This window comes from Natator depressus, chromosome 4 (assembly GCF_965152275.1).
Source record: "Natator depressus isolate rNatDep1 chromosome 4, rNatDep2.hap1, whole genome shotgun sequence".
In the NCBI taxonomy this organism is placed as follows: Eukaryota; Metazoa; Chordata; order Testudines; family Cheloniidae; genus Natator; species Natator depressus.
In genome coordinates, this window is record NC_134237.1 from 53,461,746 (window position 1) to 53,486,090 (window position 24,345).

At 42.6% G+C, this 24,345-nt stretch overlaps 1 protein-coding gene and 1 long non-coding RNA gene across 7 annotated transcripts in view; one reads left to right on the plus strand and one right to left on the minus strand.

Annotated features, from left to right (window-relative positions):
- Positions 1-5,209: 5,209 nt before the first annotated feature.
- LOC141986443 (uncharacterized) lies at positions 5,210-14,321 on the minus strand. Its single transcript, XR_012639282.1, has 3 exons — positions 14,022-14,321; positions 8,263-8,297; positions 5,210-8,174 (listed from the first exon to the last, which is right to left on the minus strand). It is a non-coding gene; the product is annotated as an uncharacterized LOC141986443 (long non-coding RNA).
- A 727-nt stretch (positions 14,322-15,048) lies between these two features.
- Positions 15,049-24,345, plus strand: part of GAB1 (GRB2 associated binding protein 1) — a 138,096-nt gene continuing 128,799 nt past the window's right edge. For all 6 annotated transcript variants that reach the window (XM_074950924.1, XM_074950927.1, XM_074950922.1 and 3 more), the window contains exon 1: positions 15,049-15,249. In XM_074950924.1, coding sequence (XP_074807025.1) covers positions 15,178-15,249 — 72 coding nt within the window. In that variant the 5' untranslated portion in view covers positions 15,049-15,177. The remainder of the gene's footprint in view (positions 15,250-24,345) is intronic.

Here is a 24,345-nt window from a genome sequence, read left to right on the forward strand (position 1 = left end):
CTTGCAGGATGAGATGTGTGTGTGTATATATATATATATATATATGTACAATATTGTTACTTTAACTTTTAAATAGTATTTGAAAGGCTCTATAACATTTCTTCAACTATTATTATTAAAAACCAACAAAGTCCATCTCATAACACCAGTTATTACTTGTACAGTATGCTTGTAACACTTTGAGCATGATGCATGCAAAAATACGAAAAATATATGTGGGTACAATATATCTCAAGAACAAACAGGGTACAGTATATATATTTTAAATGAATCAATTGCATTGGAACTTTTATTACTGTATCCATAGAAAATGGACCAATTTAAGAAATATTAATATGATTTTTTTTCCTGTTATTGATATAGTGATAGAAAACATAGATTTCATTAACATTTATTTGGATAAATTGAAAGATGTTGGTGGAGCGGGTTATTTGGCATACTAAATAAAGCTCTTAACTCCTCCCAGAAGATGTGATTTGCCCCATCTACGTCACCTTTGCTTTTTGTGTGTAGGGTTGTTGTTGTTTGTTTGGTCGTGCTTTTTTCATTCTCTTGCTAATAATGACAAGGTATATCTTCCCAGAATGGGAAGGATGGGGGGATTTGTTAGCTACTGGGGGGATTTGTTAGCTACTTTCAACTACCTGAGAGGTGGTTCCAGAGAGGATGGTTCTAGACTATTCTCAGTGGTAGAAGAGGACAGGACAAGGAGTAATGGTCTCAAGTTGCAGTGTGGGAGGTTTAGGTTGGATATTAGGAAAAACTTTTTCACCAAGAGGGTGGTGAAACACTGGAATGTGTTACCTAGGGAGGTGGTAGAATCTCCTTCCTTAGAAGTTTTTAAGGTCAGGCTTGACAAAGCCCTGGCTGGGATGATTTAATTGGGGATTGGTCCTGCTTTGAGCAGGGGGTTGGACTAGATGACCTCCTGAGGTCCCTTCCAACCCTGATATTCTATGATTCTATGATGTGCAGACAGATCTTCCTCATTTGAAAATAATACTGCTTTCAATTAACTTGTCTGTCTAGAGTGCTGGACAATCAAGTTGTAAGCAGACGAGATAATCTCCATTATTAAGACAGACCATTATACTTTCTCAGGTTGACTTCTTTCATGTTTTGAGAGTGGCTGTTGTTTTTAATAGATATTCTAACCACTTATGATCTCATCAGAACTTTCCAGATAGGATAGAAGGCATGGTATTAGCTTCTAGGAGCTCAGTCTTACAAACAAGTGGCTGTGCAAGGGAATGAAAAGAGCAGAAAATAGACTCACCTCTCCACTCTCAGGTAGATGTTTAGGCTTTTGAGTGTATGTCACATCATGCCTATTGACCCCTTCCTCTCTGTGGTCCTAACTATGCCAGTAGATGCAGTGGTGTGGAGCTTTATACCTGCAAGGAATCCCACTGATTCAACAGTATCCACACCAATGTAAAAGTTTGCACAAGTACAAATATTTGCAGCACTGAGGTCAGACTTTATGCAATTAGGGCGCTACAGATTTTATGGGGACATGGATGAGCAGCCAGGCAAGCCTGTAGGCAAAGACCTGTGGGGAATCAATGATGACTTCAGTGGGCTCTTGCCCATTGGCCAATGGGCCACTATGCACGTCCTCAGAGAAGGGATTTTGAGCAAGGCATGACCAGGGATACAAAGACAGCATGACTCCTAGAGGAGTCGAAGAGTCATACTAAGGCATATAATGGATGATCTCACCCTCCACCTGAAGGCTCATGGGATTTTCCTGTGGATCTTTGGTTATTCCACAGGGTCGGAGGGCAATACTCCTCCATGGCTGCCAAAACCCTTGCCTTAGAGGGCAGGGTCTGACCTCATAGACTTGTGGAGTCAACACTTTGTTCCTCCTACAGCATTGTATGTGAGAGGCCATGAACTGGCCCACAGTAATTAGTGCAATCTAAATTCTGTTAATTGTGTTGAATTTCACTGTGATCTCACAGTGTTTACTGTTCTCTGCTCATTTGTGTATGAAGAGCTGTGGTGTCTACGAGAGAGATAATCACATTCAATGAAATATGAGTGGCAAACAACAACTTTAAAAGATTCACATTTGAAAATTAATGGTACAAATCTTTAGGAACAACAAATAAAATAGTAAATTTTGTTATCCACAATGCACCCTCTGAAAGTAAATTGTATAAATAGGCATATTTCTCATTGATTTCAGTGGGAGGGTTGCCTCCATGTAGACTGCAGTACCTGATCTTAAGTTCATGGGAAGTTTTCAGGGTTCCTAACTGGAAGCAGGATCAAGTGCTACATTTCACATACAACATTGTACTTGAACCAGTCTCCTTTAATACTAAAGATATGAAGTTTGAAGAACAAAGGGGTCAGTAAGAATTCACCTTGCCCTACGAGGACATGTTCACAAACTGTTTGGTAGCAGAGAGAGCTGGAAGGAAATGTTTTGTGTTCAAACCAAAAGTATGTTTCAGTAATTCTGTTAACATTATTTGCTGTTATTTGCTGATCACACATAACAGTTGTGTTAAGAGTTGGCACTGGAAGTGTTCTGCTTGCTGTCAGAGTCTGGCTGAAAACAGAGTCCAAAGCAGAGGTGGGCAAACTACGGCCCGTGGGCCACATCCAGCCTGCGGGACCCTCTTGCCCTGCCCCTGAACTCCTGGCCTGGGATGCTCGCCCCCGGCCCCTCCCGGCAGCCTCAGCTCACTGCGCCGCTGGCGCAACACTCTGGGCAGTGGGGCTGCGAGCTCCTGGGGTAGTGCAGCTGCAGAGCCATGGCCTGATCCGGTGCTCTGTGCTGCGTGGCTGGCTCTAGCCGGGTGGTGGGGCTGTAGCACCACCAGCCACCAGTGCTCCAGGCAGCGCGGTAAGGGGGCAGGGAGCAGCTTGGGTTGGATAGAAGGAAGGGGAGTTCAGGGGGTAGTCAGGGGCCGGGGGTGTGGATAGGGGTTGGGGCGGTCAGAGGGCGGGGAACAGGGGGGGTTGAATGGGGGCAGGGGTCCCGGGGAGCAGTCAGGAATGAGAGGAGGGGTTGGATGGGGCGGCAGAGGGCAGTCAGGGGTGGGAGTCCGGGGGCGGTCTGGGAGATGGGGTGGTTGGATGGGGCAGGGTTCCCAGGGGGGCAGTCAGGAAGGAGAGGGGAGTTTGGAAGGGGCAGTGGGGGCAGTTAGGGGCGGGGAGTCTGGGGGCGGTCAGGGGACAGAGAGTGGGGGGAGTGGATGGGGAGAGGTCCCGGGGGGCCATCAGGGAAAAGGTGGGGTTGGATGGGACAGGAGTCCTGGGGGGGCCATCAGGGGGTAAGAAGGGGGGTGGGGGCCTTGCCATGCCTGGATGTTTGGGGAGGCACAGCCTCCCCTAACTGGCCCTCCATACAATTTCGGAAACCTGATGCGTCCCTCAGGCCAAAAAGTTTGCCCACCCCTGGTCCAAAGGCACATTCTAAGTAGATGGTTTGTGCCTTTTTGATGGTATCACAGCCGTTCACCATCTCCCAACATTGTGTAGTTGGGACCTCATCACTGAAATGCACTCAAAATTCCTGCATAGGTGGAGGGCAAACTTTACTAGGGAAACAATGAAGATAATAAGAAACACTATGTCTATGAGGTTAAGAATGGCAAGTGAGGTGGTCAAAATCAGGAGCTGGGGGAAAAGTGTGCGGGGAGATTTTTCAAAAGCACCTGTTGGCTTTCAGTTGGACTTGTGCCCCTAAATCTTTTAAGTGCTTTAGAAACTTTCTCCAGATATTTTTAAATGGCCCTTTTCCTTCCACCACTCCAAATGCCACTTAAGCAGCAGTTTATGACTCTTTTAGCCACTCTTAACTCACGTTCTAGTGCAGAATCTAAACTGGGAGCTATTCAATATTTCAAATTTAATTTCTATAAAAGCAAATAAGTTAAACTGGCCATTAGGCCACCATCTGTTGCTAACAAGACATCCATTCTTCTATGGGAGTATGTGGGGGAGAAGGGGTCCAAATAGTCCAGAGAACACTGTGGGGAGGAGGAGTTAGAGAAAAAAAAGGAACAAACAAATATATCAAAACAGTAGAAAAAAGTTATTGATGTTTTTCCTAGTATTTTCTCTTAACCTTTTACTAGGAACTGTCTTTCAGAGTGGAAGGATCATTGCATAAATCCTCACAAAACTATGTTTTTAGATTCATTTTTTTTAAGGATTCAGAGAAGTAGGTTTCTCCAGGGTATAATGTATTAGAGCACTTTGTGAGAGGTTGAAAGCACGAGGCAAAAGGCCTTGTGCCTTGCAACACATCCAGGCATACACCAATAGCCTACTATGCGCCCCCTGGCCTGGCTTGGTTCTATAAAAGGGATATAACAGATACGAATGGCATGAGACAACTGCCTGTTGTATTGTCTGAAAGACATTTCAGCACTGTCATAGTTAACAAAGCAATTATTTTCAGTTCAAAATTATGTTGTGATAATTATAGTAAACCTGTAGAAACAAAAAATAAAATGGCTAAAATGGGAAAGCCCAGATCTTCAAAGGTCCATTGAGCAGTTCCCCCCTCCTTTTTTGTCACCTCACTAATTAGAGCATCACTCCCAGAAACTGTCTTTACTCACCATGTGATATATATATTTCAGTAGGAGTTAAGGGCACTCAACAAATCACAGGATTAGCTTTTACACACAAAGTATTGGACCGTTTGGCATCAGCATACATCCAGGTCTGAGCTCTGCAAGGTAGTGAGTCCTCTGCACACAAGAAGTTTGTAATCATAGACCTGTTCTGTCTGGTCCAAAGCTTTCTCTGTATCCATGGAGAAAACTGACATAGGAATATAGATGATTTTGCTTTTTGAATTGTTTAGACTTTTTTTTTCTATTTTTAGGCAGCGGACATTCCACTCAATGACACCTCCTTGGACTGGATTTCCTAGCTTTTTTGGATTGTGACAGTTAGAATGTTGGCTAATAATTGGCAGTCAGGGTTAATAAGTGACACTTGCCTATAGCGCCTATGGATGTAGCCCCCTTTCTCCTCCACCATCCTGCCTTTCCTAAAGAAAATTGCCTTTGCATTATGTACAGTCTCAGGCAGGCTGCTATGGATAGTTAAAATGTTTCTGTAAAATATAAGAAAAGTATGTTCTAAACTGAAAGTAGAACTCATAAGGAAATCCATCTTACTCTGGGGTTTTCTCTTTTTACCCCCTTCTTTGACTACTTCCCCAATATCTTCCCTGGTGTTTTGGGTGGGTTACATTTAATTTCCTCTCAGCTTTCAGCTTCAGCATTATAATCAATAGTAGAAATATTCTCATTCTGCCAATGCCCCCATCAGAGGGTGACTGCCTCCCAAGCACCCCCTGGTGGCCTTGTAAGTGACCCCCGCCTCGATTTCCCTGTTCTGAACACGAACAGTTACCGTCTTCTCAGGGGCTGATCACCTGCCTGCATTCTCCAACATATGTTAGAAGATGGTCCCTTCCTGGGGTGCCTCCTGAAACGCTGCAACATGCCCACTTCAGTTTCCCCTTCAACGGTTCCCAGTATCTCCAATACAGAATATAAATAGTCCTTGATGAGGTTAATGTATTAAAAAATTTCCACAATCTGGAATTTCCCAGCACAATTCAAAGCATACATTCCATCTATCAAGTCCCAACAGTCCATCAACACGACAGCTCCAGCTCCAGCACCTCTCCCGCACTCCAGCTTTCTGGTATTGCTCTGCCTCTCACCACGCTCCAGCTCTCCCACACCTCACCCCTGCCCACTTCCATATGGGGTGCTTCTCTGCCCTGCTGTTTCCTTTCCAGATATCATTCCAGTTCTTGCCCAGAGACATCAGCAGACTCATTTCTTCATCATTCCCCAGCCTTCAGCCCTCTCCAACACTTCCTGGCCTGGGAAAGATTACAAGGGACCCCCTTTCTTCCCACCACCTGCCGTTCTGCCTTTCGCTTTCATGAGCCTGGTCTGACTCTGCTGCTTGACCAGGGAACTCTCACTGCTCTTCTTCAGGGGCATCCCTTCCCTGAACCTCTCAACCCAGCTGTGCTCGTCTTCTGAGCTGTCCCTCCGGATTCCACGCTAAATGTGTGTTGGCAACCACTGTACACTACACTGAACGCACATTACCAGCACCACACAGCCATCTGTGGCTACAATACATACTGGATTCAATTTTCTGCTCAATTTACATTTTAAACTGCACTTCATGTTGTAGTAATGTTAATTTCTATGTTAACAAAGCCAAGCTCCATGAATTGCTGAGCGTGGATTCTAGTGTGTGAAGTTTTAGTTTAAGACCATGTTGGAAAGGGCATTTGCTCACATGTTCTCACTGTCTCTTGCTGGTAGAATCTCTGATGAATTTTCAGTCCTGTTTGGGGTCATTATATAGATATTTGCCAACCAACATCTTTCTACTGGTTTCTTTCTTTGTGGAGTTTGACTGCTGATTCGTATTGCATTGCCAATAAGTCATTGCAGATTTTTTGAACAAATTCGTTTAATTCGTCGTTGTTCCCTATTTACATGATTTTATGTGAGTTGCATAGCTTTTGTAGCTTAGTTTTTTGGGTTAATCTGTTAGTGAGACCTTCAGATAAATGACCTTCAGATAAATGCATCTTATCCCATCCTGGCATTCTAACACCTTCTCCCCTTCCTTCAAACATTTTAAGTTAATTTTTCAATTCCTCATTTTATTTTCAAAATATCAGTTACACAAAGCATTGCTTAAGCATGGAGGTGTATAAGGTAGGGGGAAAAATAGCAACAAAAATTCTAGTTGGCAAAGCACATGAGTATAATTACATTATAAACTCAATTATCCAAATTGCTCTATTATATGAAAAGGTTCTGTGACCAATCTTCTCTGACACGCACACGATTTTCATACTGAAATAGAAAAACCGCAAGCTGTTTGTTTTCATATTGCTAACTCTTGGCCTTTTTACTTCTCACCCAGTGCCCCATGTTGCAGTAACCTTCTGTCTGGTGAAGGAGAGCTGGACATGGCTTTCTCTGGAGCATTGTTTACCTGCCAGCTGGTGTCTCTAGGGAGCAGTGCATCCTTGCACCACACAAAATGGCTGAGGGTGGAGTGGGAGAAGGATTCCCTTACAGCTTTTATGCCACTAGTTAGGGCCCTCATCTGGAATGTGGGAGATCCTGATTCAATTTACCCCCTCCCCTTGGTTGATCAGAAGAAAGGATTTGAACAGGGGTTCTCAACCTCTCAGGTGAGAGCCCTAACTGTTGGATTATAGAGTGATTCTCATTCTTTCTCTGGCCCAATTAATACTGAATGATTTAATGAAAGTGGAGCGACTTCAAGCCATGGAGAAAGCCCCACATCAGAATGTCCCATAGCCCAGTGGTTAGGATGCTCCCTTGAGCAGCGAGGAACCCCTGTTCAAATGCCTTCTTATAAGGCAGAGGAGGAAACTTAACCAGGGTCTCCCACCTACTGAGTGAATACTTAAACGGTGGGCTAAAGGGAGGACTCCTCTCTCCTGGCCATTTTGTGAGGAGTGAGACATGCTCAGAGCACACCTGGCAGAGGAATGCCTATCTTCTCCTGCACTGGATTGCACTGGAGCTTCAGTGTGAGACGGGCATATGGATGCCTAGAGAAAGGCAGCATTGTGCATGCTCAGTAGCGGAAACGTAGGTACCTAGGGAACTTTTACAGCAAAAATGTAGGCACCAAGTGAATTTAGGCACCTACAGGGTTAGGCAGCAGCCGAGCAGGGTTTTGTGGATCACAGTGATGCCCACAACAGGGACTTAGGTGCCTAAATCTGAGCTGTAGACACCTAATCCTTTTGTGGATCTGGCCCTAAATACTGATCTCTTACATGACTGTGCATTGCACTGCCACTAGAACATAAGGTTATCCCTATAATACTTTTAATTTCAATCAGTTACATGACCAAGTCAAGCAATACAACACACATTTCAGTTTGGGTTGGATCATTGATTTTCCACTGTGCCTGACTTATAAAATGCTTACAGTGCGAGAAAAAGAAAAATCTGCCCAATTTCATTTGTCTTCAACAGGTGCAAAGCTATTGTCTTTGGAGAGGGTCGGGGGACATCCTGCTGATTTATTTTTGCATATGTTAATGACTGTAGAGTCTGGAGGGAGTTTCTACAAGACTGGCTAGGAAACTTGCTGCTTCTTCTTCATTGCTTTATCTGGAAGAGAAGGGGAATTTCCTTGCATGAAATCAGGGTGTAAACCAAATCCTGCTGGCATAAATCAGAGGGCTGAGCAAGTATTTACCTGTAAATTTCAGCTTCATACCTGAGGAGAGCCTCCTACAAAAATCACAAAACAATGTATTAAACATTTCACCAATACTGGAATGAAAATTGTGCCTGTTTATATAACTGCTACATTATACCCTTCTCTTTATTTGCCCATAACACCAACACAAAATAAAAAGAATGATATAAAAGGACAGAATTTAAATGAACAACCAGTAAACAATCCTGAAGTCCATGAACATGAAGTCATGTCTCATTTAAATGTCTGTTTTGTATTACTTCTTACTCAATCTTTTTGTCAGACAATCTAAATTATTTGGAATCTGAAAAACACTGGGTTGTTTAAGTCACCAAAACTAACCAAGGAACTTTTTCAATTGTACATGAAATTCACCTGGGAAGATTTCTGAACTTAGATGAAAAATATCTAAGGTGAGAACATACCTACCTGTAGCATTTTTTTTCATGTCTAAAATAATCTGGTTTTTTGCACTGTTTCATTGGAGAAATATAAATACCTAAACATGGAGTTTGGTGTATAATCTGACACAATGTATCTGACTTTCATTAATTTTGCAAGCCTCTTTCTCCATATTTATGTACAAGTTATTTTCTAAAATATAATGTAAGACATACAAATGTTTTAAAGATTCGCATCAAGAATTTCAGCAACATTACAGCTCGCAATGTGAAACTGTAAAGATACAGTCAAGCTTTTCACGTGATAAAGGATACGACGATGACCTCAAGGTCTGTGGTAAGGTTATGCAACAGGAGAATTGCTAAACCATTTGAATGGAAAATTAATGGAGAAAAATAAAAAAATCAAACCGATCTTGAACTCATGGGCAGTGGGTGAACTGGCCGTTGGGGGAGGCTAGCTCCTGGCCCCTTCCCTTCCCTTCTCTTCTCCCCCAGGCCCTTCCCCTGCCGGAGCCCAGAGCACAGTCACCACAGCTGCTGGCCCTGCCGCCCCTCCAGCCCTGGGCTGCCCCAGCGCCCCCAACCCAGCTCCAGAACGTGGGGCGGACACCAGCCAGCCCCAGCCTCCCTAAGTCCCAGGCGGCAGGCTGTCCAGCCCTAGCACCAGCCCCAGCCTAGACCACAAAGAGCAGGAACTCAGGCACTTCCGGGGGTGGAGTGTGGATGGGGCCACACAAGGCTGTTTGGGGAGGCTCAGCCTCCCCCGGCCTATGATGCCTGCCACCCATGCTTGAACTTAATCTCCTCTTCTGCCCAATAGTTCCCACTTGGAAAACTAAATTAGCTATAGTTGGATTTTGGCTTTATATACTTCATATGGTGACACCTGCAAGTATTCTGTCCCAAATTTTGGAAAACATTTCTAACACAACTTAGATTGCACCCACAAATGAACAGAAAAGTCAGTGAAGAGATCGGAGCATCATGTTATGTGCTCATAGTAGCCTGCTCCGTTCAAGAGGAGAGCAAATGCACTCTGCACCAACTGGGAGTCTAGGAAGTGATCATCAGGGTAGCCCTAGGTTTGAGCACAATACAGTCAACTAGCTGGAAGGTGACAAAAGCACTATGTCCATATGGTCATCACATCTACAGCAGAGAGTAGTGCTGGCTGGTCAGTCACAGATGTTAAATTCTATTCATGTTTCTATACTGCATCCATCTCCATGATATCTGAGTGCCAAATAAAAAATACTGTGGGCCACCACAGCTAGCTGAGAATCTTGAAGCAGTGATGGATGCAGCTGAGAGCCAACATTATAAATCATTTTAGCAAAATCTTCAGTTAGTGGAGATTCCATCTTAATTGCTTCATTATCCACATCCCTATATCAGCTAGACATAGGTCGAGAATCTCTCCATTAGCATTAACCTTCCATGAAACAAATAGTTATATAAGAACATAAGAACCGCCATACTGGCTCAGACCCGGGTCCATCTTGCCCAGTATCCTGTCTCTGACAGTGGCCCATACCAGAGCTTCAGGGGGACTGTACAGAACAGGCCATTTATGGAGTGGTCCACCCCTGTCTTCCACTCCTGGCTTCTGGTACTCAGATGTTTAGGGTTGCCGCGAGCATGGGGTTGCATCCGTGGCCATCTTGGCTAATAGCCGTTGATGGACCTATCCTCTGTGAACTTATCCAGTTCTATTTTGAACCTAGTTGTACTTTTGGATATCACAACATCCCAATGCACTGAGTTCCACAGATTAGTTGTGCAAAGTGAAGAAAAGTACTTCCTCTTGTTTTTATGAGACCTGTTGCATATTAATTTCATCAGGTGACCCTTGGGTTTTGTATTGTGTGAAAGGGTAAATAACACTTCACTTTTTTCATGCCATTCATGATTTTCTAGGCCTCTCTGATATCCCCCCTTAGTCATCTCTTTTCTAAGCTGAACAGCCCTAACCTTTTTTGCCTCTCCTTGCATGGAAGTCTTTCCATAACCTTGATCATTTTTGTTGCCCTTCTCTGAATCTTTTCCAGTTTCACTATATCCTTTTTGTAATGGGGCAACCAGAACTAGACAGAATATTCAAGGTGTGAGTGCACTACAGATTTAAATAGTGGCATTATGGTATTTTCTCTCTCTTTCCTAATAACATGTTGTTAGCCTTTTTGATTGCTGTACCGCATTGAGTGGAAATTTTCAGAGAACTATCCATGGTGTCCTCAAGATCTCTTTTTTGGATAGTAAGACCTCATTCAGAACCCATCATTGTATATGTACAGTTGAGATTATTTTTTCCATTTTGCATTACTTTGCCATTATCAACACTGAATTTCATCTGCCCTTTGTTGCCCAGTCACCCAATTTTGTGAGATCCCTCTGTAACTCCTCAACGTCTGCTTTGGACTTAACTATCTTGAGTAATTTTGTATTGCCTACAAACTTTGCCACTTCACTGTTCACCCCCTTTGCAGATCATTAAGTAATATGTTGAACAGCACAGGTCCCAGTACAGAACCTTGGGGGACATTGCTGTTCACCTCTTTCCATTGTCAAAACTGACCATTTATTTCTTCCCTTTTCGCTTGTCTTTCAGCTAGTTACTGATCCATGATAGGACCTTCCCTCTCATCCTATGGCTTCTTAGTTTCCTGAAGAGCTTTTGGTGAAGGACTTCAGAACTCTTGGGTAAATACCATCTGGTTCTGGTGACTTATTACTGTTTAGTTTATCAATTTGTTCTAAAAGCTCTCCTATGGACACATCAATTTGGGGCAATACTTTAGATTTGTCACCCAAGAAGAAAAGCTCTGATGTGGGTGTCTCCCCCACATCCTGTGCAATGAAGACTGACCCAAGAATTAATTTAGTTTCTCTGCAATGGCCTTGTCTACCTTGAGTGCTCCTTTAACATGTTTGTCATCTAGTACCCCAATTTCCTGCTTCTGATGTACTTTAAAAAATTCTTACCGTTAGTTTTTGAGTCTTTAGCAAGTTGCTTCTCAACTTCTCTCTTGGCCTGCCTAATTATACTTTTACATTTTACTGGCCCAAGTCTCTGGCCAGTAAGGCAGCTCTGAAGGCAGCAGTGCAGAAGTAAGGGTGGGAGGGTGTGGTATTGCCAACCTTATTTCTGTGCTGCTTCTAGCGGGGTGCTGCCGTCAGAGCTCGGCACCTGGCCACCAGCCACTGCTCTCCTGCCATCCAGCTCTGAAGGCAGCGCAGAAGTAAGAGTGACCATACCGCAGCCCCTCTAAAATAACCCTGCAACCCCCTGGAACTCAATTTTGGGTCAGAACCCCCAATTTGAGAAACGCTGGTCTCCCCCATGAAATCTGTATAGTATAGGGTACAAACAGACAAAAGACCAGATTTCATGGTCTGTTACGTGTTTTTCATGACTGTGAATTTGGTAGTGCCCTATACAAAGGTGTTGGTCTAATCCTCTGTACAGAGGTGAATAAATTTCACCCTTAGGGAGTATATACTGTTATACCTAAGGGTATTTTTTGATTAACTCAGTTAAACACATCTGGTCTTTACACACTGGCTATCTCACAATACCGAGTTCACTTTCAAGATATTTAAAGAAGCCTGAATATCTTATGATCTTTTCAATTTTCACTAGGAAATTATTTTAGAATTTTGGGATTCTTGGACAACACCTTTATAATGGGTTGAACCAAAACAGCAATCTTAAACCCAATCCCAATATTGGGATTTGAGATAATCTCTACAAATGATACATAAAAAGCTACTTGCTCACTTTATTCTCTCATGTAGTCCCACTGAGGTGGATGAAAGGGCTATTTGTACATACCAGGTGAGGAGGATTTGAGCTCTACAGGAGACTGGTAAAAACAAGTATTCACTGATTTTCTTTTTAAAAATATTGTTAAAATCCTCTGGATCTTGATGATTTTTCATTGCATAATATTTGTTAATGTTTCATCTATCTTAAAAGCAAAACTGCAAGCATTTTAGAAAAGGGCTAGATGTAAAAATTTAGGGTGAAATCCTGGCCCTACTGAGGTCAAAGATAAAACTCCCATTGACTTAAATGAGGAAAGAATTTCACCCTTCCTCTTTCTGCTACTTCTGTAAGCAGCTCTGTGGAAATCCTTCATATGCTATTTTGTAACTTAAATATAATATGTCTCAGTGAATCACAACAAATATCACAATTGCTTTCTACAGCAATAGCACACTAGGGGGACTATTTCTCTGTTGTGGAAGCACACTAATGTTAAAAAATAGCAACACGTACTGACCCTTTCCTACACTGCAACTAATTGGTCCTACAAACAGATTTAAGCAAGCCATCTAAAAAGCAGTAAATATTTTTTTGTGTGCACAAACCTTGGTACTACCAACAGAGATGATCAAGTATATCTGTTTATTCACTTATTTAAAAAACTTATTTAGAGTTGCCCCTAAAATACATCATATGGGATATTTCAATTTTAAAAAAACAAATTTAAAGTCATCATGAGAAATATTATGCATAAGTAAAAGAGCAAATCTTGAAAACTTACTCTTTTGGAGAATACTTTCTCATGTAGAAGGTGTTTTGTTTTTAGAAAGTCTCTCTCCCTCTTGGGATGAAGGAGTTTGTTTGTATATATTTCCCTCAGAGTTTGTATATATTTATCACACTTAAAATCCTTCTGATACTCTTCCACCTAATTTTAATTCATACCACTGTCACATGCTAACTCATATTTACGTCTTTCTCAACCCAAAGATACATCACTCCTCATCCACAAAGGGAAAAGGAGTACTTGTGGCACCTTAGAGACTAACAAATTTATTTAAGCATAAGCTTTCATGAGCTACAGCTCACTGCTTACTCTTGAAAGAGGTGAATTTATCTTTAACTTTTCCAAGCTAGTCACTAAAACTTTAAATTATTTTTTATTTATTTTGTCAGGACAGTTTCAGACTTGCAAGGAGGATCCTCCCGTTGGGTTAAATTCAATGCAGTTTTTATAATTTCTTGTTATAGCAGTGAAGGATTTTTCTGTGTGTTTAAAAGAGACAGGCAAAATTTCATTTTTTTATAGCTTTTATTCAAATAGCCATAATTTGACAAGCCTGCACATAGTATTGAAAGGAAAGCTGTCCCCTCCAAACCAACAGAGACAACTCTATTTCCTTCAACTTCCAGCTGCTGTTCTGCGCCTGCAAAATCAAACTTCTAAAATCCATGTTTGCAAAAAAATAACCACCCGACCAGAAACCCCCACAACAACACACACTTTCCACAAAACTTCTTGTTGGGTTTTGCTTTAAATGGACAATGTTCACGCAGAAGATTTTTCCAAGAAGAAAGTTTCTTACCCTTTCTGGTTCCTCTCTAGGGCCTCCTCCAACTTCACCTCCTTTGGCAGCTATGCATCCACCCCTGTAGTTCCCCTTAGCCAGGCTGCCTGTAAAGCAGACATAGGCTGTACCATCCTCCAAACTACAGATCCCAGGATCCCTCTCCAAAGCCCAACAACCTTCCTCCCCCCTCCCTGCCCTTGTTGTTAGAGGAAAAGGCTCTGGCTGAGTTTCAGAGAAAGTCTCAGCTCCTCCACTGTGGATGGGGAGGGCGAGGCGGGCCGCAGAGGCCACCGATGGGGAGGCAGGGAAAAGGGTAAGGGGTGGGGACACTGTGCTCAACTGACAGCAGCAAAGGCCGATGGTGAGGGTAGAAGAGGCAGGACACTTGAATACCAGGGCAGATCCCTCCCACCCGGGCTAAGAGGGAGGGACTCCTCCTCCCACCCGTGCCAGTAGTCGCTGAGGCCGGGGTTCCCCCTCCCCTCCAAGTCTCTGCGTTCGCTCGGTCGAACTCTGCTGGGAGCAAGATTCCAACCCTCCCGCCCCTCTCAAGTCCCAGCGCTGCCGGGGTGGAACTTTGCCGGGCTCCACGTTCCAGCCCAGCCGGGAGGGGGAAGCGAGGGACACAAGCGCTGCCCGGCCGATTCCCGCCCCCCTCCCAGCGCAGCAGCTGAGGAGGAGGAAGGAGGCGCGCTAGGCAGCGGCGCTGAGATTTGCCAGGCAGGCAGCAGAGGAAGAGCAGCAAGGGAAGCCCCCGTGGTCCGTCCTCGCGAGCCGGCTCTTGCGGCAGCCCGCAGGAGCGAGCCTGGCAGCGCTGCGGCGGGGTTGTTCCCCGGGACGCGGGCGTTGAAGTTGCGGTGGCCCAGGCGGGGCGGCGGCCCCTGCTGCTCCTCTGCCTGCTGTTTGTGTGCCTCGGTGGCCGGAGGGGGAGAGCCGCCCACCTCCGTCCAGCTTCCCACTCCGCTCCCCCGGCTCGGGCTGTTTGTGTGGGAGACACCCACTCCTCCTTCGTTCCCTCCCCCCGGCCGCCTCCTCCCCTTTCCCCAGAGCCGGAGGAGGCCGGAGCGGGCGAGGTGCGGTTGCTGCTGTGGCTCTGGGGCTCTCTCGGCCCGGCACGGCCGCGCCGCTGCTACGGACAGAGGAATCCCCCCAGCGGGAAGGCGGCGCAGCCATGAGCGGCGGGGAGGTGGTTTGCTCGGGCTGGCTCCGAAAGTCCCCGCCGGAGAAGAAGTTGAAGCGATACGTGAGTGCATTCACCGTACGGCTTATCCCCTGGCGGGCTGGCGTCCCTCCCCCTCCTCGCCCTGCCTCGCTCTCCTACGCCCCGCGCCTCTCTCCAGTCCCGGCTGCCTTCGCCCCTCTCTGCCTCGTTCTCCTTCCTCCCCGCCCGGCACCTCTCCCCGCTGCCCTCCTCCCTCTGCCCTTGCTCTCTCCCGAGCTGTAGCATGGTGGAGTTGCTGTGTTGACAACAGAGACTTTCTGTCGACTGGCACCGCACAGCCTCTTTGGCTTTCACACCACTTTTTTTTTTTTTTTTTACTGCCAAGTACGCAGTTCAGTTTGCTGTCAGTTAGGAAAGGACCCTGAGCGGCCAGATCTTTTATCTTGATTTTATTGCCTTGCTAAGGGAGCGTGGGGCGGAGTTGTTCCCTTTAGATCCTCTAACTTACGTCTTTTAAATGTAAACACTGGCCAGCCTTTTCCAAGAGCCACTGTACAGCTCACTCACTGGGGCTGGAGGAAGATAAAACCCTAGTTCATCGGTTGATATTACAAATAGAAAGTTGTTCCTTGCAGGGCAATTGCCCCAGTTTGTGCAACTGTGATCTTTCCTACAGGTATCTGAGAAACACTTTTCCTCCCCTCCCGAGTACAGCTCACATGAGGGAACCTTTCCCCTTCAGAAACCCCTGGCTTACAAATTGAAAAGAAAAACAATGTTTCTTTTTTATAGAATTCTGCAATTGCTCATAAGTAAATATTCTAACAGACTATAGCAGAGATGACATTTAAGTTGCATGAAAATGGTGCTTGTTTGCTGAGAGGGCGAATTTCTTGACACAGGAACAGCAATGCTGTCCCAGCTCCATAGGCTTTCGGAGACGCTGTCAAGTCACGTAGGAGGGATGGATGGTGCCAGAAGTGATCTTTCTTGAAGTCCTTACCATGGCACCAAAGTGGCGTGCATGGTATCTGCATAATTGGTACAAGACGCTATTTCTTCACTTAGCCATTTTTAGGTTCCATTTAAATAGAAAATGGACTTTGAACGTGCCACTTCTATGGAAGCAGACAAACTACTTGAGAATCAGCAAACACAGGTTGTCATGTCAGAATATTTATTTTATTTGTTGATGTCTTCATGACCACTTTCCAAAGAGGAAAGAGAGAAGCGAAGTTTAGTTGCTGTCATTGAGTTTTTAAATGACAAGGAGTTGATTAAACAAGACTTTCCTGTGTTTTAAAATAAAAGCTATTTCAGGCCCCCGTCCTGTCCTAGTGGAGTGAATGGCAAAAACCCCTTTGACAATAGTATTGCAGGATCAGATTTTCAATGAGAATATTGTTGTGATGTATAAAACCTTTATCTCTTTCCTACAGAATTGGGCACTGGGTCTATACAGGTATTCATTTTTTTGAATGTGTGCATATTTGTATGTACTGTTAGGGCACTGGTAAAAGTATAGTATCATAATTAGTTCAGTGGCAGTGATTGAGGCATCAAGTGATCTAATAAATCTTTTAAGTTTGACTAGTTTTCTGCAGGAACAGTAAAATCGCATACACTAATGCTGTCTCCTGATGGAAGAGGTTATTAACAGTTAAGAGCCTGGTAAAATAAAGCATAGTTAATCCTACTCAAGAGGCTGTACTTTTCCATATTATTGAGGTTTTTTTGAATGCACTAGTGGCTGCACTGCTAAATTAAAATAATGCACAGTGCATTAGAAGAAAACTCCAGTGAATAATAAATACTTAGTTGTCTAAGGTATTATAACTGTGTATACATACATGTCAGACTCTCCAGTCAGTGGGACTGTTGTCCTTCTCGGGGATCTGCCATCTTAATCCTACTGTCCAACAGAAACTCTGTTTGATCTAAAGTAGGCTTGAAACAGTTTCCATTGGCATTTAAAAAAACCGTAAATCTCACTTTAAGACTTGATGTAAGTTACATATCGTTGTAAAAAATGCTGGTTAATTTAACTATTTAGAAAATTAAGTTTAATGAAAAGATCACTTGAGATATTTTTAGTGATTATACTCTTCTTTTTAATTAAATATAGCAATAGGATAATATGTTACACTGTAGTGTTCCTTTAATTGGTTGTTCCTGAAAAGTAGTCATCCCTGGGTTTTCAGTTAATATCACTTAAAAATTTAAGATCAGCTTTTTGAGGCTATACAGAGTGAAGATGGCATGTAGGGGGTAAAGGCAAGCTTCCAGTAACTTTACTGTAGCTCAGTTGGTACCACTCTTGTCTGGACTGTAGGACAGAAAGCCATAAGTTTAGATCCTACAACCATATTCACTGACATGACAGCGACAGAAGAGGAGGTACTGTCTAGGGGATAGGTTAAAATAAGTTTCCTTCTGCTTGTCTCTGGTGCATGGTGAATTGTAGATTAAAGATTCTCAAGTCCATGTTTGTAACCTTGATATCATGATCAAGGCTCTTTGCCCAAATAAAAAGGCTGTTAGTAGAAATTCACAGAGTTGGACCTAAGTGCTCTATGACTGATGCAGATTTATCTAGCCTCACTATAACTAAATCTTTTGTGAAGCAGTATGAAAAAAAGTTATATAAAGCTGCGTTTTGTATTGGTGACACTTCAGAAGGCTCCCTCAGAAGGAAGAGAAAGGAATACATTTTCACTGGAAAAGTATGTTTTTGCAACACATACTTTTCACATATCTATGGAACACTGTAACTTCATGCCTTGTTAGTTAATGCACACAACTGTTGGGGCAAATCCAAGAGTCCATCTGGGAAGGGAGATAGGAAGTCTGAAATTGCAGATGTTAAATCTGGTTTTAGTGCTAAGCTTTAGGGAGAGTGAGAAAGAACACTTTGAAGCTAGTGTACAGACATATGGTCCATGGGGGTTTTTGTCTTTTTAAAAAAAAATTGAGTCTGACATAGTACTAAAGACAGTTTCCAAGCATTTGAAGTCCTAACAAGAAGTAACTGTTTTAGGAATGGAAAATCAGTTTCTTGGATGCAGGTGTCTTTTCCCCATAAAAAAGCAGAAATGTTTTTATTGTTAGTTCAGGTCTTTGCTGGGAAACTAAACTCCTTACTTATAGCTATTGTCATTAGCAGTGGGTTCACTTGAACTGGCATTGGAAATAGTCTAGTTGCTGGCGTAGATGAGATAATCATTTTCAGCAGTATTGCAAAGAGCGTAATTGCTCATTCAGGCAGACCCACTGCTGACCGCAGTTGTCAACAGTGGGCCAGCTACCTGATGTAGATACGGCTTTAGAGGGATGCATTTCTCACCCCCTCTATTTACTTCTTTAACATGCATTACGTCATCTGCTTAAGTTCTGCAAAATGGGGAGAGGGGCTAAACATATAGGAGGAAGCGAGAATCAGAGAGAATGGGTCTAAATCCTGTTCAATTTATGATGGTTGCTACTTGTATGAATAAGATAAAGTAGGATTTGGTTCCTGATTGGGATGGAGGGAGGCTGAGCTCTGTTCCTTTTGTTCTCCTTTATGCTGCTTTCTGTCCACTCTTGACTTACCTTTCTCATTTTATAAAAGTTTTTTGAAACTACTTTTGTTCACTTCATTTTTATCTTTCCCATTTCTTCAATTTTAAAAGCACACAAAGAACATTTTCCTCAGCTCCATTTTTTTTAAAGATTAAAAAAATCAGCGTTCATCATTTTACTGCCATACTGCAGTTTCGCTGTGGAGTCTCTGTTCGTGTTCCAGTTCACACATCAGGTGAGCCTGTGTAGTGGTAGCAGTATAGAGGATTTTAAATATCCATGTTGACAAGTCAGCCGAGTTAGATGTAGGGGAGGAGAACTGTCAGTTTGCAGGGTGGAGTGGCGTGAGGGGAGGATCTTTTATGAGTACTGTGCAAGGGTTACTAAATTTTTCATTAGTTTAATGGCTACAAGGACAGTTTCACTTCTCTCCATTGCTCCTAAATTTAGAGTTCACTGTGGCAACTCCTTAATTAAATCTGCTGAAAATCAGAAATCTTTGTGTTGCATTTCCTGATACTTACTTTTACATATAGGTGTAAATTACCGTGTTTGGTGTTTTAAATTATTTAAAATCCAGTGTGGAGTTGTTAGCGTAGATTTTCTGTTGTGAGTTATTCTACATTTTGTATAAAAGTGACTGCTGTTTTAAAGTGAGAATTAAATAGTAGTTCAGTTTTCCTTTTTTTTTTAATGCATCCCAGTTTGCGTAAAATGCTTGCTGTTCTGTAGTAGTTAAAATTTTGCCGAAAAAACAAATAACTGAGGAAGTTTTGATCCAGACCAAATTTTGTATCTCAGATCCATTTCTGATTTTAACATCTTGTATTTTAGGCAGCTTGGATGGATGATTAAGCATTACCTTATATTCATGAATTACTTACTCCTGGGGGATTCTGTGCCAAAAAATTCTGCGCCAAAAATTAAAAATTTTGCACACAATATTTATAATTCTGCTTATTTTATTTGTCAACATAACAAAATGTAATCACACCAGTTTCAATTATTTTTGTAATTTATTTCAAAATACCTGTCAGCAAGTATGTTTGTAACAATACAAACAACAAAAATATTCAGGTAATTTTTTTTTTTTGACAGATTCCTTACTAGGCATGTTAATGGAGCAGCGGGAGAGGGAAGGAGCCTGGCAGAAAACCTGGAGGGTTGTTGGTGTGGGTGGAAGAAGTATGGAACAGGTTTTTGGCGGGGGAGAGGGAAGGGATTGTTAGGGAGTTGGAGAGCCTGACCCTGGCTGACCCCGAGCCTTTTCCATTCAGTCAGGCACATCTTCCCCTGTCCCCATGTGGCCATGCAGCACCCCTTCCATTCAGCCCCGGCTCAATGCTGTCACCCCATTAGCTCCCGAACCAGCACCCCAGCCTGTCACCCCCCCCACTAGCTCTTCTGAACCACAGTCTGTGACCCCCCAGCAGCCCTGTGTGCCCCACTCTGTCTGTCCTAACCTGGCTCCGCAGGCAGGACACTGTGATAAATGCAGTCCGCCTCTGGCTGTTCTGGTGCCACAGAAGCCTCTGGTGGGTGAAAGGCAGAACTGCATCATTTCTCAGGCAGGATGTATTTTCTGCAGCAAAAAAATTCTGTGCCGGACATTAATTCTGCACATGCGCAGTGGTGCAGAATTCCCCCAAGAGTAATTAGTAATGCCACTCTAAGATAGTGTAAGTACTGATGGCAGTAGAAATGGAATATCTTATTATTGGCTTGTTCTCTAGGTATATGTGTTGTCAAGGTTCCTCCCCCACTCTGAACTCTAGGGTACAGATGTGGGGACCTGCATGAAAAACCTCCTAAGCTTATCTTTACCAGCTTAGGTCAAAACTTCCCCAAGGTACAAAATATTCCACCCTTTTGTCCTTGGATTGGCCGCTACCACCACCAAACAAATACTGGTTACTGGGGAAGAGCTGTTTGGACACGTCTTTCCCCCCAAAATACTTCCCAAAAACCTTGCACCCTACTTCCTGGACAAGGTTTGGTAAAAAGCCTCACCAATTTGCCTAGGTGACTACAGACCCAGACCCTTGGATCTTAAGAACAATGAACAATCCTCCCAACACTTGCACCCTCCCTTTCCTGGGAAATGTTGGATAAAAAGCCTCACCAATTTGCATAGGTGACCACAGACCCAAACCCCTGGATCTGAGAACAATGAAAAAGCATTCAGTTTTCTTACAAGAAGACTTTTAATAAAAATAGAATTAGAAATAAGAAATCCCCCCTGTAAAATCAGGATGGTAAATACCTTACAGGGTAATTAGATTCAAAACATAGAGAACCCCTCTAGGCAAAAACCTTAAGTTACAAAAAAGATACACAGACAGAAATAGTTATTCTATTCAGCACAATTCTTTTCTCAGCCATTTAAAGAAATCATAATCTAACACATACCTAGCTAGATTACTTACTAAAAGTTCTAAGGCTTCATTCCTGGTCTATCCCCGGCAAAGACAAAATGTAGACAGACCCACACCCTTTGTTTCTCTCCCTCCTACCAGCTTTTGAAAGTATCTTGTCTCCTCATTGGTCATTTTGGTCAGGTGCCAGCGAGGTTACCTTTAGCTTCTTAACCCTTTACAGGTGAGAGGAGATTTCCTCTGGCCAGGAGGGATTTTAAAGGGGTTTACCCTTCCCTTTCTATTTATGACATGTGTGATCAATGCTAGTCTTCCATCTTAAGTAGTACTTTGATGGCCAAAGATTTGAGAGTTAAGGAACACTTCTTCATCAGAAAAAAAGTTTTGGAAATACATATAACAGTTGTGATAAGATATAAACCAAAGCGGCTGAAGAACTTTTTATTTTTGGAATACATCTTTAAAACCTATTCTGATGATTGCTGCAGTGTAATTTGAGAGCAAATCCACTGAAGTCAGTGGAGTTAAACCAGTGTAGAACTAGAGTAAGTGAGATCAGAGTAAGTTTGCAGCCCTTCATTTGCAAGTGATGTCAGAAATCAGTGTTCACATTATATTTATTAATCTTGAGGTAATCTAGTAACTCTTTGAGATGTTTTGGTACTTTGGGTTTGATCCTGCCAATCTTCCTCTAGGAGCTGCTGAACACCTTGCAGGAGTGAGCCCCAGGACTGCAGTGTGTAGTGTTTTATAATATAAGGCATGTAATATTATGTAGTGCTTTATAATATAAGGCAGGTACTACAGCCTCATTATAAGCACGTCCAATATAAGCTTTTGTCTACAAAATGTATGTCTGTTCTGCTATAAAATACAATTCCAGGCTGAAGTCAGTCCTGAATCTGTATCCACTCTAGAAAGAAATATTTGGTTATTTGAATATATATGCATAATATACAGACATTAATATACATCGGTCTAGAAGATAACTGGCTCAGAAGGTTTATGCTTTTGTATTTTGTTTGCTGTTTATGCTTGTATAATTTGAAATTCTCTTTGGCAGTCCACTGGTACATTATCTCTTTGTGTATGTTTGTTCTGTGTACGCTTATACCAACATATGCTTTGGGAAGTGGCTGCTATACAGTCTCTTCAAATGAACCTCCATTTGCATGTTTGGTACATCTTATATGTTTAATGCTTGTAGATAGCAAAGCTTCTTTAAGATTCTAGAGAACTGTATACGAGAACAGAGAAAAGATAATAAATGAGACAAGCCCTTCCCAGTACCTTAAGTTGTTAACCTCTGCCATATTCAGGCACAACTTGGTGAGTTAAGCTAACAGTCAGCCCTAAATTGGAAAGTCTTATTTTACAATCTCATGTCAACCTTTTCTCAGTTGCCATTTGTGATTTAATACAGGTCATGCATTGTTTTGTCTTCAAATTCTTGTCTTTTTTCAGTGAATGTCACACACATTGTTCTTTTTGTATGTTGTTTAGCAAATAATCTCATTTCCACATTCCAGTTATAGTCAAATACTTTCTATGTTAAAAACTCCTATTCCAGCTCCAAGGCCTGTTCCTCCTTCTTCCCCTTATCATATGCGCTGTAGAAAAGTCAGTGTGTTGCATTTTGATGTCTGTAAAAGAAAATACTAACTAGCTGAGTCCCCAACTATGCAATCGAAAGCAAACTAAATGTAACAATTTCAAATATTTCCTTTGGGGATAAAACAGAATTGTATTGTTTTGTGCACAAAATAAAGATACAGTGCTGTGTACTGTGGATATGTCAAGTGTCTTCCTGAGTCAGGAGAGTGGGATTGATGTCCAAAGCAAGCTAAAGAAGCCCAAGAAGCACATACTGAGGTAGAAAAGCACTTACTATCAATTTTTCTCCATTGAAAAGTCTTTCAGTTTTTATGTAATATAATACACTGACATATACCATTAGTCTTCATGTTTTATACCTTACTAGTGTAAGGACAAGTTAGACAAAGATCAAATCAACTAGTAACGTGACTGACAAACTAAATTAATTCAAGCCAAGTTTAAACAGATTTTAGTTTCTACTTTAGAGGCTTGCACTGGTCAAATTAAATTGCCGTTTTAAAGATTTGATTAAATTGCTGCAACTTCATGGTGAAATTCTGCTGCAGTCAAATCAATGGGTGGTTTGCCATTGACTTCAGTGGACCTAGGACTTCACCCCAGTGTGTAGGTAAGGCTTTATGAATAAATGAACTTAATGAATGAATCTTTATGAATGAACTTAATGAATAAATCGCCTAAATCTAAGAAACTCTCTGGATCCCAGGACTTGGAGGCTGCAAAACAACACCTGCATCTCCATGCACAGATTTCAGCCTATTCACACAAACAGAAGTCCTTGAACACTGAAGGAAACTTGAGTCACCTTGTGTGGCCCTAACCACTATGTATCTAAGGTACTTATATAGCCTGAGTTACCATGGTATCTGAGCACCTTGCATTCATTAATGTGTTTATCTTCACATCATCCCTGTGAGGTAGGAAAGTATAATTGCCATTTTACAGAAAGACAACTGAGGCACAGAGAGACTAACTGACTTGCCCAAGTTCAAGTAGAAAATCTGTGAAAAGCAGAAATTTTAACCTGGCTCTCCAGAGTTCTAGGCTAGCATTCAAGCCACTGTACTGTCTTTCCATTTTGCCTCCTTCTCCTAGTGACTGATGAAAACTAGCGACCTTTGCTTACCAACATGGTCATTGCCTCTTTCAGTGAGAACAATCATCTAGGCACCAGGAAGCAAGCAGCGTCAAGATGATGGATGATAATTCACATCAAGGAACAGTTTTATCTTGGCAATTGCTGTCATGTATAACTTACCTATTTTAGCAAGGTTTCTGAGGAGATGAAGAGACATCTCTGACTTCTTTCAGTGTCCTAGACCACTCACAATTGGGTTTTAAACAGGATATGGCACTAATTGGCCTGGTGGATTATCGCCTTTTAGTGGAGAATTATTGATCCTCTTACTGCCAGGTCTGTTAACAAAGTATGACACACTTGGACCACATGAGGTTACTGAGTCACCTAAGAATTAGCAGCGGTGGATGGAATAGCATACTACTGGTACCAGTCTTTCTTCTGAGATGCTGAACAGCAGTTGCTCCTACACCTTGAATGTTCATTTATAAAGGTTTTTCTATGTTACAAATGCTTTTCTGGTATAGTTAAAGCAGCAGAACCCTTTGG